Source organism: Hirundo rustica, chromosome 6, assembly GCF_015227805.2.
Source record: "Hirundo rustica isolate bHirRus1 chromosome 6, bHirRus1.pri.v3, whole genome shotgun sequence".
Classification (NCBI taxonomy): Eukaryota; Metazoa; Chordata; class Aves; order Passeriformes; family Hirundinidae; genus Hirundo; species Hirundo rustica.
Window position 1 is genome coordinate 62252224 of NC_053455.1, and position 17264 is coordinate 62269487.

Below are 17264 nucleotides of genomic sequence, written 5' to 3' on the forward strand. Positions count from 1 at the left end.
TGTTAGGATGACATCAGTGGTATTTCTCTTCTCTTGGGGACCTTGTTAGAAATGAAGGCATGTGCCCACGGGATTCTTTTAGCTCTTTTTTTCTTCCAGAGGTTATTGTCAGGATGCTGCCTTAGACCCCGTTTCACACTTCTGAAGGGAGTTGTAAGGTTTTTCTGCAAATTGCCCAGATCTGTTACTAATCAGGCTTGTGCTCGTAGCTGCTGTCAGTGATCACAACCAGGGAACAGGAAACTGTGTGGTTTGTTAAGGAAAACAAATTTTACCTGCCCGTGTTTACTCTCTAAACTTGCATGTTCTGTCGCTGCTGTTCCAAGTGCAATATTTAGTCAACTTACAGTGAGAAATGAATCGACACTGATCAGTCATAATTCAATTTTTGTGCACTGGAAACAGACGAAGCAGACCCAAGCAATGAATTCTATTATTGCCTCTGTAGAGCTAATATTTGATACATTTGGATAGCCTCATATTAGACTTTCATTAGACTCCCCATCTCTGGAACTAAAGCTGATCATTTTTATGTGTGTCTTCACCTAGTGGTACTTCTATAAATCTTCTGTGTGCAATTATTGCAAGCACGGGCATTTTCCAAAAGTTACTGAATTATGCACAAATGCAAGCAGATGTATTGCTGCTCATACAGGAAGGGAAATGGAGAACTTGGCATAATCACATTAGGTAAAACTGCCAATAGACCACGTAATAAAGCACGTTACTCTACGGACAGGACTCTAATTTCAATTATTCTGGCACAAATACAGTGGTTTTTTTTGTGGGATTTTGCAAGATTTCCTCGAAACTCACTAGATTCAGGCTCTGACCCATTTATCAGAGCTTGTGGCAGCGCCCTGCCTCAGCTGTGTGTGCTTTTATCTGTGCTCCGTGCACACCCACTCTGTGTGTGGATGCCCACACTTGCTGCATCTCAGGCTGGTTTTGCTCACTCAGACATGTTTGTTTTCCTCTCTTGTTCCCAGTTCATTCTCTGCTTCAGTTTTTACCAGTGGGAACCCATGACCTACGGAGCTTACCACTACCCAGGCTGGTCCATGGTGCTGGGGTGGCTGATGCTGGCCTGCTCAGTCATCTGGATCCCAGTTATGTTTGTGATAAAAATGCATCTGGCCCCGGGAAAATTTATTGAGGTAATCCTTCTGTCTTTTTGCTGTTTGAAAACGTGGCCACAGGAGAGTGTCTCTTTTATTTTACATTGATTTTTGCCATGTTGGATGTCTAATGCTGCTCAGATTACTTTCTGGCAAACCAGTTATTGTGTTACAAAGAGATGCTCCGTTGATTTAAAATGTAGATCTTCTACTCCTAGTCTCTCAAAAACCGTGGTGCTAAATTGTGGAGTGGTTTGTTGTTTTTATGAGATCTAGAGCAATTTCAGGAGGTTCTGTAGGGCTTTCTTGGAAGAAAGTCGTTCTAGGCTGGCTGCAAAGGCAGCACACGGGCGCAGGAAGCCTCAGCTGCCGGTTTCTGTGCGGCGCTCAGGGAGCCTGGCCATCAGCGCTGGGAGAGGTGGCTCAGGAGTGACCTCCTGCGTGTGCAGGGTGAGGGGTGCTGGGGGCTGGGCTCATCCAGGACGTGCTCCACAGCTTGTGCCGCTCCCTGAAGCCCAGGGAGATGTAGAGCAGGAAGGCTTTTCCTGCACCTCAAGTCGCTCCTTATAAACCCTCGCCGGCAGTCTTTGCTTTCACCCTTCATCTCTTTATTCCTCTGGGATCACCTGATCCCTTCTGGCGCCCGGGCTTCGAGTAATCCCAGGTGGCAATTTATTTTTAATTTGAGCTTCTTTTGTTTATTTTGCTCATTGGATCCCTGACACTTCCCCCCACTGTTTCAGAAGCGTGGTGGTCACCTTCCTCTCCCCATCCCTGTGTGCTGTCCCTGCTTGTCACCCCTGTCCCTGCCGTTCCCACCCTCTGGCTCCTCAGCCCCTGCAGGGCGCGGTGCAGCAATGGCAGCGGTTCGTCCCTTCCTTGCCTTGCCCCTGTCTCCTGGAGAAGCTCAGCGCTCTTGTTGTAGATGTTGGAGGCTTTCTCAGCTCTGCCTTCTCATCGCTGCCTGCTGCTGGTGCTGCTCCCACCTTGGCAGAAGGAGCAGACGCTCGCTCCCCTTCCTGCAGCCGCTTCGGCAGTTCAGCCTCCCTGCAAATCCCACCGGGGCTGTTCCTTGCTTCAGAAATGAAAAGGAGAGAAAATGCCCTAAAATAGCCTCATCCTTTTGGTCTCTCAATATGTCACACCACAGATGCCTTAAGGGAAAAGACCGCGCTTCTCTGCTTCCCACAGAGCCAAGGAATTTCCTAGGAGAGGGATCTTCACAGTGGTGGGACACCCTGGGGAGAGCATCCAAGCAGTAGGAAAGGAGGCCTCTTGTCTAAAGGGTCATCAGCTCTTGTGCAGGGCAGGCTGGAGTGCCTGGGTGGGGAGACAGCTGCCCCTGCTGGGAATGAGCTAACGTGGAATTAGATTTGCTCATTCCTCGTCTCACGAGCTTCTCTCGCTGGCACAAAAGGTTCTGCTTCAAAACTTCCCATGTGTAGGACTGGCATGCGTACTGCCCCCAAAATAGGGTGCTTCCCTCTCTGCCTCTCCGGGTGCGCACCCAAAGAAACACCCAGGAGCTGGATCTGCTTTGAAAGGGCTTCTGCTGAAGGCATTTCAGCTGTAGTCTGCTATTTCCTCAGTATTGAGTCCGCTGCATAAAATTATTATGGTTGATTTGGGAGGTAAAAGTTACAAACTGGTAATTAGGCAGAGATTAAAATAACTGATAGAGAGGTCTGATTCACTTTATTAGGTAATAAACATATAATTGTTCCCTCTTAAGTCATCAAAAATATGTTTTCTTTCCTTTTCATCTGTGAATGCACCGATCAAATTATACATTCAATAAAGAACTCAGTGGAAAGATCAGAAAATTTTCCTCATTTGCCAGGTTGACATTCTCCTCTTTCTTTTTTCCCGCAGATAGAAAGGAAATACTTTGTCATCTCAGAATTAGAATCTTTGTTCATTCATAGTGATGCACTGCTTCTCGGTCATTTGCATACTTTGGGGAAACATGCTAAAGAGAAATCCAATTATTTTAATGCACCTCCCCACTGCTTAGACCACTGGGCTGGGTAATTGTGCCCGTGTCCTTCAGCAAGAGAAGCCTCCCAGCCTGGAGCAGCGGCTCTGAGCTCCCCTCACACGGTGCAGGGAGAATGTCTAATTCAAACCCGGGCGCTTTATCCTCTGTTAATCTCGAAAACTTTGTGTAAAATGAACGCTGAGCGGCGGAGCATCGCCGGGCCGCCGTCGCTAACCTGAAACGCGCCCGGCCTCGCTCGCCGTGTGTTGTAATTCTCTGCACGGCGCCGTGAGTGAGACTCTCTTTTCTCTCCCCGTGGCAGCGGCTCAAGCTGGTGTGCTCCCCACAGCCCGACTGGGGCCCCTTCCTGGCCAAGCACCGCGGAGAACGCTACAGGAACATGATGGACCCGCTGGGAACCTCCTCCCTGGGACTCAAACTGCCGGTGAAGGACGTGGAGCTGGGCACCCAGTGCTAATAACCGCTACCAAAGGCTGGCAGTAACCTTGCCGGCCTTTTCTGATTTGGTTTTCCCCATCTTTATTTCGCCCACGGTTTTCTTCCTTTCCTTTCCGCAGTGGCTGAAAGTGGTTGCTTAGGAAAGCGGGACGTGTTGCTGCGTGCCGTAGGGGAGGCCTAACTAGACCACTTCCAGGTGCAGGCGATGCCCGTGACGTGTTCCGAACCCGGTGGCACAGCCCTGTGCGTGGCAGGTGACATAACCAGGGGCTGCCAGGTGGTGCAGGAATAAGCAAAACCAAGCAGAAAAGCCTTTATGGGAAATGAGGTGTGCAGTCGGACCCATTTCCCACAGGCACCCTCCCAACAGGTGGCTGTGAGGGGATTGGGATTTTGCTACCAGGGTAATCCAAGGAAGGTTCAGCCCTCAAACGTGATGGAAGTGAGCAGAGGATGGGATCTCCTGTAGTCCTGATGTCGATCCAGCAAAAGGCTCCCACAGCAATGGGGTTGCCTTTTCTACGGCCAACCTTGACCCATCACGTCTGCACGCTTCCTTTAGGATTTATGCTAACTGGGAGGGATTGTTACGTTGTTTAAACAAGCGGAGACCCTTGAAACAGCACACCAGGAAGCAATGTACGGGGTGAGGAGAGAAACACGATAATCCAGTTGATCTTTTCAAGTAGAAAACTAAGAACAACATTTTTAAAAATGGTCAATTGAGACTGGGACTGAACTGCATTTGGGTCTAGGAGCGGCTTGGAAACGGTGCCAGAATGAGTAGTAGGGGCATCACTGTTGAAAGTCCTGTCATGTTTTTCTTTTGATAACTTGGTATCTGTCATTTTGACTAGGAACGCCTCAGTTCCACCGAGTGTCCGAACACTTGCCCCGCCCCGGGTGCACCGGTGGTTTTACTCACTTCACCCCAATACTCTGGATATCATTTTCCTTGTTTCTCTGCTTTTGTTTACAGTATCTCCTCAAGAAGCCATCATATAATTTGTGCCTAACTTTGTATCCTTACAGTGGAAAATGTAGTCTAGTTACCACCTGCAAACAGTTATTAGAGGCTAGATGTGCTGTTCAACTTTGTGACTCCCCGTTCATTTGCCTGTAAGCACCTTTATATAACCTATAACCTTTAGATGGTGTATTCTTCTCTTTCAGCCAGCGGGGAAATAGCAGGACCCCACTTGTCTATATATTATATATATAGCACGCCAATTCTCCAAAGCAGTATTCTCTCTGAAATGTGCAAAGGGCCTTTTTTTTTTCATTAAAACATTTGCATTAAATTAAAAAACCCCAAATCCACAGTAATTAACCACTGCAGTCATCCACACAGATGCACCATTAGATATAGAAAATGCAAATTGGGGAGAAAGGAGAATTTGGTAGATGGCCATCATAACGCTGCACAGCAGTAGGACATCCTAAATCATTACATTTTAGAAATTAGATATAAGCAGTCATACAAATATTAGACTTAAATAGTTTTGTTACCTATTGGGCAGAGTAATAAACAGAGCTTTTGAAGAGTACATTTATTTACCTTAATAGAAAATTAGCCCAACTTACTGTAAATGCACTAGAATGAGGGAGAAAAATATATCTTCAATAATTGGCAATACTTTAACCTTGATTATCTTGTTATATCCTATGCATACATATATGATATTTTTTAACAGTGACCAGTGTTCATGCAGTGTGTGCTGATGATGTTTTCTGTCCCTATAAATATCGTACCAATCAGTGTAGAAATGATGAGCTTAGTAGTTTGGATAAGTTCTTTCCTCCCCGCAGACACTGCTGTAGTAGCCTGTAAATGTTCTTTCCTTTCAGGGGATTGTTCCTGTCCCGTCCCTTTGTCTGTCTGTCTCCATATTACAGGGTCTCAGGTAAATCCTCACTCCACGTGTGTCCGTAGAGCAGTAGCTGTGTTGTCTCATCCCACTGAGGAAACAGAAAACGAAACCTCAAAGTAACACCTCCAGGAATTGCTAACTCCTCTTCTCTGTGTGTGTATATATATATATGTATATGAAATATAGCAATCATTTTGCTGACCTTCCTCTTTCATGGGGCAGTTCGTGTTGCCAGTCCTAGGCACTGCTGGTAGACCTTTAATCCCCCCCCAGAACAAGTGAAGCACTGTCAGGCGCTGTCACCCAGGGCAGGGAGGGCAGATTCCACGATATTTGATGCTGACCCCTGGATCTCTGCTCCACGGGCTCCTGTTGGTCCCTGTCTCACACAGCAGCAGGGCAGGACCCTCCAGTGAGCTGCTCTGCCTTAAAGCTTAAAGCCCCCTTGCTTCAGCTTTGCCTGCTGTTGGAATAAAGGGCTCGCTGTCCTCACTTCTGGCTTTCATGTTCCTGACAGGGGCAGGTTTGAGGAGCTGTGCTCTGCTTGACCTCATGAAGGTCCATAAGGGTGAGCTGGGAATTTGGTTCCCACGTCTAGGTGAGGCTGAGGGACCTTCCCTGGGTGCAGAAAGGAACCTAAGCCATCACCTCTCTTGGGAATTCTGTCTTTCTCTTGGGATAAATCACTTTGGACCCCTCTTGACCAACATTCCCTCGCATCTTGGTTTGATCTTTGGAGTCCAAGCCAGTTTGTCTTTGCTGCTACTGTCATTCAAAACCAAAAATAAATGCCTGTAGGTTTGACGAGGTCTCCTTGAAAAAGAGAAAACACAGTTTGAGAGTACTGAATCCTTCCAGCTTGTCTCAAGGCATGCCTTGGAACTGGGACTAGCCCGTTGCCACAAAGTGCCCTCGCTGTAAGGATGTCAGTTACTGCCTGCCCGAACTATAGGAGAGATACCATTTAAAGGAATCCTGCTGTGATAGGATCTCTTCTGGCTTGGATTACCAAACCAGACTGCATGGGAAATTGCAGCTGAATTGCTTTCCCTGATTTATGTAATTAATCTGCTTGCTTTTAATTTAGATGTTGTTCCTGTGCCTGCTAAGTCATTAGCACAGGATCAGGCTTGAATTCGAAACTCTGTAAAGAGATGATTGTGATTTTTTTTGCTAGCTGGTCTTTGTCTTCAGCTTTGACCCCGATGCTAGGCTCGCAAAAACCTTTGGAAAAGGGGAGGAATGCATACAAAAATCACAGAGGATGTGAAGTTTTCACTGTATGTGAAAAGCACGGTTTTGTTTTGCTCACACGAGACTTTTTCTAAAGTATTTTACTGTCCACATCTGAAAGCTGAGATTAAATTAACCAGCAGTGTCTTCTTTAAATGAGAAGCTACATTGAAGTTTGGGAATGCACTTCATTTACCATGTTCTAAGGGAAGTTTGCATGTACTTTGATAATTTTCTAAAAATAAATTTAGGAACTAATAGCATAAGAGTAAAGTTCTTTAAAAGAAAAATAAAGGAGGGGAAAAAGCCATATTAGTAGAAATGTGATGTATGTACACTCAGATCTATCTATCTCATGAGTAAAAAATGTTTAAATTTGGTGAGATTATGATGCATATCCTTTCTTTGAAATGAAATTGAATTTCTGGATGAGCTGAGATGCACTATTGTATGCATTAAAGATTATACCTAATGCAAATGCTTGCCATCTTCAAATTCTTTGGGGTCTTCCTAGTGTTTTTGATATGCAGTGTTCAAAACCTGTGTCTCAGCTAGACAAGGCAGCACTTTGTTTCCAAAAGAAGGGTTTAACAAAATGACCTTTAATTGAGAAAGGCTTGAATTGTCTTTATATGATGTTTCAATTGAGTCCGAGTAGTCTTTTGATTCCTTTCTGCTCCAATGACCGCATTAGACGTGCCTCCACACCGAGGATCATAGCTTCTGATGCGTGACTGTGTGACTCTCTTGCCCTCAAATTCCAACACCTGATTGATTTTAAATGCCTTTGGCCTTTTTGTTGTGTACAGCCGTAGGGATAATGCCATTTCCTTTTGCCTGTGGTAAAGCAGTGTTCACGTAGGGCAGTCACTGGTCTCCTGCTGGTTTTTCTCCTGCAGCTCCACTTCTTGCAATTGAGGACAGACTTGCAGGGACTGTGGGCTGCACACAGCAGAGCTTTTTGGCCAGAGGCGTGCCAGAAAGCTTCTCTGCTCTGCTGTTGTGAGAGACACCCGTTTCTAGCCGTGCAGTTTGGCGGTGTGCACGTGCGGCGCCTGGACAATGGTCAGAGCTTGAGGTTCCCGAGGGGCTCGGGTGGGTGACTTGAGGCAGGAGGGGAGAGGTTCTGGGGTTTGTGCCCTTGCCACCCTCAGGCAGCCTGGCACCAAAGGGAGGAGGCTTTCCCCTTATCATAGCGGGAGAACTGGGTCGCATCTTAACGCTTGCAATGTTTTATTTGCCCGCAACATTTAAGTACATCTTCAGGTAACCATTTGCCTTACAGCTGCCTTCCATTGTCAGGAAAACGGACTCCGAGACGTTGTTACCTGTCCTCTATATTATGTAGTGTTACCTTGTAAGGTGGATGCTTGGCTGGTATAAAGTGTCCCAGCTCTGTCTGGAGCTGTGACAATTTACACCAGCTGAGAATTTGCTCCCTGTGTCCTACGGCACTTTATTATGGGCCCATCGCTGATGGGTTAAATCTTAATTACTTGAGTAATGTCATATCAAAATATATATATATATATATATATTTACAGGCATTCTCTGGGGTACTGCTGCCTATGGATAAAGATTTGTACCCTAACCAGATCATTGCTGTGTTTTTTCTTTTCATTAGCTGTATGTGCAAAAGATATATTGTTACAAAGAATGCATCACATGTATCTCATGTGGAACGTTTTCTGTTGCTGTACGTCGTTAATTTTAGAAATCATCATTCTTGAGGCCCTACCTCAAATTTTGTATTTATGTGTACAAATGCAATTTATTGTATTATATATTTGCCTAATATATTTGGATGTGATAAATTAAAATTATTCAATGATGTATGGGCTCTAAAGACTCTAAATAAATGTCCTGTGTTTAAAACAGAAATTACATCAACTTTTCTGGTGAAAGAAATGTCTCTTTTCCCACCACCTCCTTCCCCACCCAAAGCACACCACAAACATCATTCTTACTTAGCACACAGCCTTAAGGTGTCTTCAGAATTGATCCATTTGATTGTTAGAAGCATTGAGCAGCACCTGGAAACAGCTCTCCTGGGAAATGGGGATGTGGCACCGCTGCAGGAACGAGGATCAGGTAAATGGCTGATTTCTGAGCTATTGACTGCTCTGTACCCTGGGGAACAAGTGATCGCTTAACAGAGGACCAACTGGATTTCTTTATTCCTTCTTATCCTATCGATTCAATTATCCCAAACGTTGTTAAACTGTTGAAAACGAGAGAGGTTCATATCTGCTGGAGATGCGAATGGGAAGCTGAAAGGAAGCGCAAGCGAGGAAGGAAAGCGTAAGGAGCGGTTTCTGGTGTTACAGTAGCTCGTGTGTGAATCCCTGCCGTGTGCTGAGGGCCGTGTGCCACAAGGCCGATTTGGAAATCAGGTTCTTCCCTTCCCAGCCTGCCGTGGAAGTGGTACCGGTCCAACCTGTCTCGCTGTTGGCAGCAACACGAGCTCTAGAGAAGCTTTCCCCAAATGCGGCAGCCGAAGCACGATGCCACGACATGTCATCGAAAGCGCGAACACAAGAGACGCTTGTGCCGAGAGCGTGATGCATTTCGGGAGAGGCTCTGAGCCTGAGGGCTGCTCTGGAGCTCAGTGGCGGGACTGTTCCACTTGGTTCTGTCTTTAGGCTGGCATTGCTCTGAAATGTGCGTGCGTGGGTAAAGGAGGTGCTAGGGCCTGGGCGTGGGAGACTGCAGTCATCCTGGGCGCATTGCTCGCTGTCCCTCCGTCCCTTGCCCTTCTCCTTCTCTTACTCTGTCGTTCCTTTTGCGTTACTTTTCAAATTCTCCAGGCCTTTTCAGGCTGTTTGAAGTCACGGTTAACAGGATCGGTCCAGCCCCCTGGGCACAAGGTGGGAGCTGGGGCTATTGAACCCCAATTCTTGCATCGAATCGCGTCGTAAGGCTCCGAGCAGTTGTAGAAATCGTAACGCAGGAAACAGCTGGGCCGTGGAGTTAACAGCCAGCCAGCAAAGGCAAAGCAGGGCTGCAGTGTGCCGGAATCAGCCAGCATCAGACTGGTGGCTAGAGGAGGAAGGAGGGGTTGGCAGAAAGTTTAACACATCTGACTGCTGTCTACAAATCGATGGTAACGGGGATGCAGCTTTGGATAGAGCCAGAAACATCTGGAAAATAGCCCATGTGCCAGCCCAAAGATGGGAATTGTAATAAATAAAGGATGGTTAGAAGATTTTTTCTTTATTGCTATTCTTACCCTGGTGGAAAAAGGCAGACTTTGTAGTGTTATGTGGAATAACAAGTTTAATCTTTCTTCCATGTTTGATCCAGTGTCTTATCCCATTAATTACTTACGTGGTTCAAAATATGCCAATAATGACTATGCCCACCCATCCAGAGTCAGAAACCATGGAAAAAAGGCAGAAAATGATGGTGTTGAGAACAATTGAAGATGATAAAAACCTAGAGAAGGCATTAAAGATCTATGAAAGATAACAGTATGCCAAAAGTGCGGAGGTTCAAAAGTTGTAGCTCAAGCCAAATACAGTAAGAAAGACAAAGGGGAGGAGTTGTTACAAATGACCCTATAATATTGGCTTTGGCATTTGTGTGTTAGTCTTTACACGGGGTTATTGATTGTGGGTATAGTGCAGTTTATAACCCCTTTTAGCTGCTTGCTCATAGAACCTAATTTCTCATTTTAGGCACGCACCGTACGTGCTGCCGTAGCAACGGTAGCGTGATGACGACAGGATGTTGGTGTACACACCTTAGAGCTTCTAGGAACAACAATATGATGGATGCATTGTACTGTAGGCCTAGGCAGAACATAAAATGTTAAAATGCTTCTGTGTCACCCAGAGAACTGTGTAAAGCATTTCTGGTGCTTGCCACATCTGCTGACCGACCTCTCCGAGTGAGAACGGTGACACAAACCAGAGCACCAGAGAAGAGTTAGAGAAGAATTTGTTAACTGCTCATTATCAGAAATAACAGGACGAAGGCACAAGAAGGATTAAAATATATTGATCTGATCTGCAGGATGCCACGCAGGTAAGTCAGAGTGGAAAACCAAAACAAAGTTTCTACAGCATCAAAAGCTCCCGAGAATGTTTGAATGATGCACGAAACTTACGAATGCATTTGTACCACAGTAAAGTAACAGTATATAGATGTAACAGCATATAGATATAACAGCATATAGATATACCCCTGCCTTAAATGTACTGGCGTGTGCACTGGCCGAGAGGCAGGAACGCCCCAGCGATGGACATTGCCCTTTTTTATTCCCTTATTAAACGTTTGAAAAATATTCTAAGAGTGAAATTTAATTGTTTTACAGTACTTAAAACGGCAAAGATGGTAATTTTCTATATATTGATAAATAATCTTACTTTATATGTAATTTCTTTAAAAAGAACCCCCGTATCTGCTGTGTTATAGTCAGGATTTTAGACTCTAAGAAATTTCGAACAGGGATCTGTGGGGTTTGACAATAAAAATACAACGTTTGTGTGCGTAAATGAAACGACAAAGAGCCTGACGAGGTCAGACAGGATGATCTGCGTGAAGGAACTGGAACCGGCTCCGTGCAGTCGGAATTTTTGTGTCTCCTCCCGCTGGAACCCCCGGAATCCGGGCTCTGGGCTGGGCTGGGAATCGGGGCTCCGCGGCACCCCTAAAGCCGCTGCGCATGCGCGGTGGCCTGCGGTGGAAGCGCTGCGGGCTCGGCCGGGACCGGGACACGGAGCGGGGCCGGGACACGGAGCGGGGCCGGGACCGGGACACGGAGCGGGGCCGGGACCGGGACACGGAGCGGGGCCGGGACACGGAGCGGGGCCGGGACCGGGACACGGAGCGGGGCCGGGACCGGGACACGGAGCGGGGCCGGGACACGGAGCGGGGCCGGGACCAGGGCTGGCACCGGGACACGGAGCGGGGCCGGGACACGGAGCTGCACCGGCACCACGGCCGGGCTCTGCCGTGCGGGGCCGCTCCCGGCAGGAAGCGCGGCCGCTGTGCCGGGAGCGCAGGCGCGGAGCCGGGAGCGCCAATGGCGGAGCCCGGGGAGCGGCGGGCTGCGGCCGGGGACAGCGGGGGCGGCTGCGCCGGGCTCGGAGGTGAGCGGGGACCGGGGACAGCCCCGAGCGGGGACCGGGGACAGCCCCGAGCGGGGACCGGGGACAGCCCCGAGGGGCCGCGGGGATGGCCCGGGAGCTGCGGGCACCGGAGCTGCCTCGGCCGTGCGGGGCCCGGGGCGTCGCTCCGGGGCGGATTCTGTAAGGAGCAAAATGAACGTTTCGGGGGTAAAATGCGAGTTGATGTGCGGGGCAGAGAATGAGTGTTCTGGGGTCAAAGTGAGGCGATCGGTAGCGGAGGTGGAGGGAGTCCCAGACGAGATACAATGGATTGTAAAAGCCACGTGTGGAATCGGAGCCGTTCCGGCAGCTTTCCTTCCCACGGCTCTCCAGGTGTTTTCCTTTGTTTTCTGGAATGAACGCAGCTTTGGAGAGTTCGGGCTTTCCCTTACCTGTGCAGAGATGTCAGGATGTGGAGGCGCTCCCGTTTCCCTGGAGGAGGATGCCCTGGAGAACGTCCTTAGCTGGGATTTGGCTCCTGTGGAGCCTCCCAGGATGAGCCGTGCTGGGCTGGGATCCTGTGCTGGGCCTTGCACCGCCCTCACTCCACGGACTCCGGGAGCTGCCGGGGTCTCTTTCTGTACCGGCCCAGCTGGGTCAGACCCCATGGGCCCTCCGAGTGCAGGATTTCTCCCTGCTCTCCCTCCAAGTGGATTTACCTCTTGCTCTCGTTGAAATCAAAGTCCCGTTTCAAAAGTAGAATTGATTTCTCAAGAAAAATGTGCCACAAAAGCCATTTTTTGTCCTTTGTTTCTCAGATTTCTGCTCCTGGTTATTTCTCTTGCAGCAATAATGAATGTCACAGGAATAAAAATGGGAAAGGGGAATAAATGGAATAAATGGAAAAGCCAGCAGGTTGTGAACCAGAGGTGGTGCTTTAGGAAAGGCCCTCCAGCCTGAGAAGGTGCTTTTGGCTCCAGACACATTTCCCAGTCCCCAGGAGCAGCAGGACCTGTGCTGTCCCCAGCAGGTGAGGCAGAGGTGCCTTGCCTTGCCTTCCTTCCTTCCTTCCTTCCTTCCTTCCTTCCTTCCTTCCTTCCTTCCTCCCTTCCTTCCTTCCTTTCCTCCCTTTCCTCCCTTTCCTCCCTTTCCTTCCTTCCTTCCCTTCCTTCCCTTCCTTCCCTTCCTTCCCTTCCTTCCCTTCCTCCTTTCCTTCCTTCCATGCCACACTTTGGCTTTTTGAGGGGTCTCTGAAGGTCTGGGGGAGAAGTTCTTTGTCTTTGCAGGGCAGAATTAGCCCTGGTCCCACTAAAAGCAGGAGCAATCGTTCTATCCTTGATTTTGGATACACATTTTGTGTTTTCTCTGTTGCTGACACAACTGTGGTGAAGCAGCAGCTCCCAACCTTTTGCGTGCTGCTCTCAGTTTTGTCCATAGCTCGTAAACAAGAAACAGTCCTTTTCTGCCCTGTGGTAATTGGATTAAGGACAAGGCCTCCCTCTTTGTTTAATACTCCACAGAAGAACTGCCAAAGGATAGAGCGAGAGCTTCCCCCAGTGCAAACCTGCCCAGTCCCACGCTGGGTTTGCACACACACGAGGCTCGATCCCTTCTGGAATCCCAGTCAGAGCCCCCAGAAAAATGTGCAGTTCAAGGCCTCACAGCCTGACCGGGACAATCGCTTGCCTCTGGCCGTGCAAAATCAGTTTTTCATTGTTACAGCACCAGCTCAAGGCAATTACGCAGCGGTGTAACGGTTTTTAAGTTGTGCACATGGAGGAAATGCACTGGAGCAACCAACGCTGCTCCACCTTTATGGACAACGCCGTGGGTTTGGGATCCTGATTTGTGGGTGTGAAATCTCCTCACAGAATCCTCTGAGGCTGAAACAAAGACAAGGAACCTTTTGAGATGGAAAGAGGCAGAGCAAGTTGTCCTGGGAAAGGAAAATGAAAGATGGTGAGTGCTAAAACCTTTGTTCCTGCCTTGTCCTGAGCCCTGGACTCAGGAATGGGTCAGCTCTGGGAATTTCCTGGGGACACTGGTCTGCTGAGGAGAGGGAAATCCCACTGGCAGTTTGCAGCCCCCCGAGGGAGGGCAGGAGGAGGAGGAGCTGGGTCTGTGAGTGTGTGAGAAATAAGGGAGGGACAAATGTGTGGATCACCCCGTGCCTCAGGGCACCAGGAAAAGCCCTTGTCTGAAAAACGGGAGCCTTGTTCCGTAGGGAGCCCCTGCACAGGCCCTGGGAATTGGGCTCATGCCGGCTTCCCTACCAGGGCTAGAGGAACCTCCCCCAGTGCTGTTTGAGACATTCCTGACTGGAACTGGGGCCGGCTGGGCGCTTCCCCGTTTGCTTTCCTGTAGGATGTGGGCCGTGACAAGGGAATTGGCTGCAGCAGGGCCCAAGATCAGTGTGGGCTCTGTGGCAGGGGCAGCTCCCAGAGCCGGACAGGGAAAGGGGCCTTCACTCAGACTCCCAAAAAGGAGTCTGGGAAGGAAAAAACAGCTGCCTGCGGCTTCTGGAGCTCTGGGCTTTCTGGCACACTCCGGGATACGGGGGGGATAATGCCAGAATCGTTCAAAGCTTGGGAATAATGGACTTCTGAGCATCCCTGGAGCCTGTTCTGGGCAGGCTCCTGCCCCTTGGGCACTGGTGCAGATGGCCTTGGAAGTGATGGAGGCGCTCAGGGAATGCTGCTCGGTTTTCCCTGGCTTTGGCAATAAAGCGCTCAGTAAAAATACCGATTGACCTCTTCCAACAGGGAGCCACTTAAGCGAGAGGTGCCGAAAAGAATTGGAGTTTCTTTGGATTGTCACCGCTCTGATTTTCACGGGCTGGTCACCTTGGCCGGGAGTGTCCAATCCTGCTGAAAATGCATTGGAGCGGGATGTCATTTCCATCTTATCCTGGGAAAGACTGGGTGACCGTCACCCAGTCACTGGAAGGACTGGGCTGGGCTCCCAGGGCACTAATTCCAGGTGTTCTGTTTTTAGGAGTAGCACGGGAGCCTTGCCCTTGCCCAGAGGAGAAGCCAGTGCCTCCCTTAGTCCACAAATCCCCAGGATGGAAGACAAAGGAGATAACAGGAATGTGGAAATCCCCCACACTGGGAGTTCATGGTGTTCTGGATTACCTTTTGGATTTATAATCTTAAAGGGGGGAGTGTGGAGGGGTCTTTCTCTCTCTCCTGTTCATTATTGTACTCGCTGCTCTTGTTGCTCTCACCGTTCCTCTGTGTTGTCATTAACATTAAATGATTGTATTTGAATTGGTTTCCATGATTAAACTGTTCTGATCTCAGCCCTTGTGTTGGATTTTTGTCTCTGCTCTCTTCCTCGTGCCGCTGGGGGGGTGAGGGAGCGGCTGCTGGTGCCCAGCTGGGGTCCAGCCACGGCCCAGGGCACTTGTGGGGGCTCCGAACCCGACCGACCGGAGCAGTGTTGGGGCTCACCGAGAGAGAGCCGGGGCTGCGTTTTGGGGGCTCAGAACCGGGCTCCTTTGGCCAAGTACAGGAACAGCCACTAAGTCCTGCTTGGGGGGGGCTTGAAACCAGGGTCCCCCAGACAGCATTTGGGATCTCAGAGAGGTCAAGTTCTGCACTTTAGAGGCTTGAAGCAGAGACCACGTCCTGTGTTTGGGAGGTCTTGAAACAGGGGTCAGTCAGCCGGTGTTTGGGCTTCACCAGCAGAGATGTTCACCAGCGCTGCCTTTTGCTGGAGTTGCAGTCAAACCCGAAGAAGCGCCGGTGTCAAACGCGATGCTCCAAGCGGACTCTTTTGGGCAGGGCGCACCCGTGTCTCTGAGCTCCGAGCGGTGCCTCAGGCACGGCCCAAAGCCGGGCTCCGCCGGCCGCGCTGGGAGCTCAGAAGCAGCGGCCGAGGGCCGCGGGTAGGGCTGGGGCCGACCGGCGGGGGAGAGGCGGCACCGCCCGGGACCCCCAATGACACCGGCAGGACCCGGAGCCGAGACCCCGCTCCCGGCGGCGGCCCCGGTCCGGCCCCGGCGAGACGAGCGGGGCCGGGAGCGACGGGGCCGCCGCTATCCCGGGCGGGGCGGGGCTGGGCGGTGCAGGGGTCGGGGCCGGGGCGGTGCAGGGGTCGGTCCCGAGGCGGGTCCAGGGCCGGGGCCGGGGCGGGTCCAGGGGCGGAGCCGGGGCGGTTCCAGGGGCGGAGCCGGGGCGGGTCCAGGGCCGGGGCCGGGCCCAGCTCAGGTGTGCGGGGCTCCAGCGCGCCTGCGCGGAGGGGGGTTCCAGCGCGGCTGCGCGGAGCGTGGTTCCAGCGCGCCTGCGCGGAGGGGGGTTCCAGTGCGCCTGCGTGGACCGGCGTTCCAGCACGCCTGCGCGGGGCGGGGCTCCAGCGCGCCTGCGCGGGGCGGGGCGCCAGCGTGGCGCGGGGCTCCAGTGCGCCTGCGCGGGGCGGAGCGCCGGCGTGGCGCGGGGCTCCAGTGCGCCTGCGCGGGGCGGAGCGCCGGCGTGGCAGCGCGGGGCGGGACCGAGGTGATTTAATTCCCGGATATCCCGTCGGCGCCATTTTCTCCCTCAGTTGCCGGGGGAGCCTGCTGCCGGGCTGGGCTCTCCCGGCACGGCTCTACCCTTCTTTCTTTCCCTTCTTTCTTTCCCCTCTTTCTTTCCCCTCTTTCTCCTGCTCTTCTTCTCCTCCTTCTTCCCTCCCTTATCTCCTCTTTTCTATCCCTCCAGCTTCTTTCTCTCTCCCCCCGTCCTCCTTCTCTGTCCCCGCTCCCCTCCTGCTCTCTCCCCAGCCTCCCCTACTGTCACTTCCATTCTCCCCTGCTCATCCCTTTCTCCCCACCCCACCCGTTCCCCCTAGCCCACCTCATCCTTCCCTGCTTCTTTCTCTCCCCTTTCCCTCTTTCTCCCGCAGCCGCGGGGCTCGGGGTGCCGGAGAATAAAAGCCAGAGGGCGGAGCCCGGCGCCCCCTGCCCTCGCTGGAGCCCCGCTCAGCGGTGCCCCCTGTGTGCGGTCCTCAGGGCCGCCCGACGCCGCCGGGGCTCCGCTTCCCCCCACTTCACAGTGGGGGCTCCCCGCGCGTTGGGGTTTAGGGGGCCCACCTTCCTTGGGGGGGGTCCCTGTGGGGGGGGGGGGGGGGGTTGGGGTTGGGGGTGTGGGGTTGGGGTGGGTGTTTGGTGGGGGGGTGGGGGGGAGGGCCCCTACGGAGGAGGGGTCCCTGGGGGGGGGGTCGGGCCGGGGCCCCCTACGGAGGGGGGGTCCGGGGGAGGGGGCGGGGCGGAGGGGGAGCATGCCCCCCAGTCCCCGCTCCCCTCCCTCGGACCCCCTCCTCCGGACGGGGTCCCGCCCCGGCCCCCTCCCGGGACACCCCTCATAGGACGGGTCCGGGGGGGTGGGGGGGGGGGGTGGGGGGTGGGGGGGGGGGGGGGGGGGGGTGGGGGGGGGGGGGGGGGGGGTGGGGGGGGTGGGGGGGGGGTGGGGGGGGGGTGGGGGGTGTGGGAGGGGGGGGTGGGTGGGAAGCAGAGTGGTCACGTCGCTCTTTGCACAAAACGCCACACACAGGCACAGAAAAAACCCCGAACGGCCTC

At 51.7% G+C, this 17264-nt stretch overlaps 1 protein-coding gene across 3 annotated transcripts in view; it reads left to right on the plus strand.

The window, feature by feature from the left end:
• SLC6A5 (solute carrier family 6 member 5) overlaps nt 1-8491 on the plus strand; it is a 32243-nt gene extending 23752 nt beyond the window's left edge. For all 3 annotated transcript variants that reach the window (XM_040067193.2, XM_040067190.2, XM_040067191.2), the window contains exons 15-16: nt 990-1157; nt 3419-8491. In XM_040067193.2, coding sequence (XP_039923127.1) covers nt 990-1157; nt 3419-3574 — 324 coding nt within the window. In that variant the 3' untranslated portion in view covers nt 3575-8491. The remainder of the gene's footprint in view (nt 1-989; nt 1158-3418) is intronic.
• The last annotated feature ends 8773 nt before the right edge of the window (nt 8492-17264 follow it).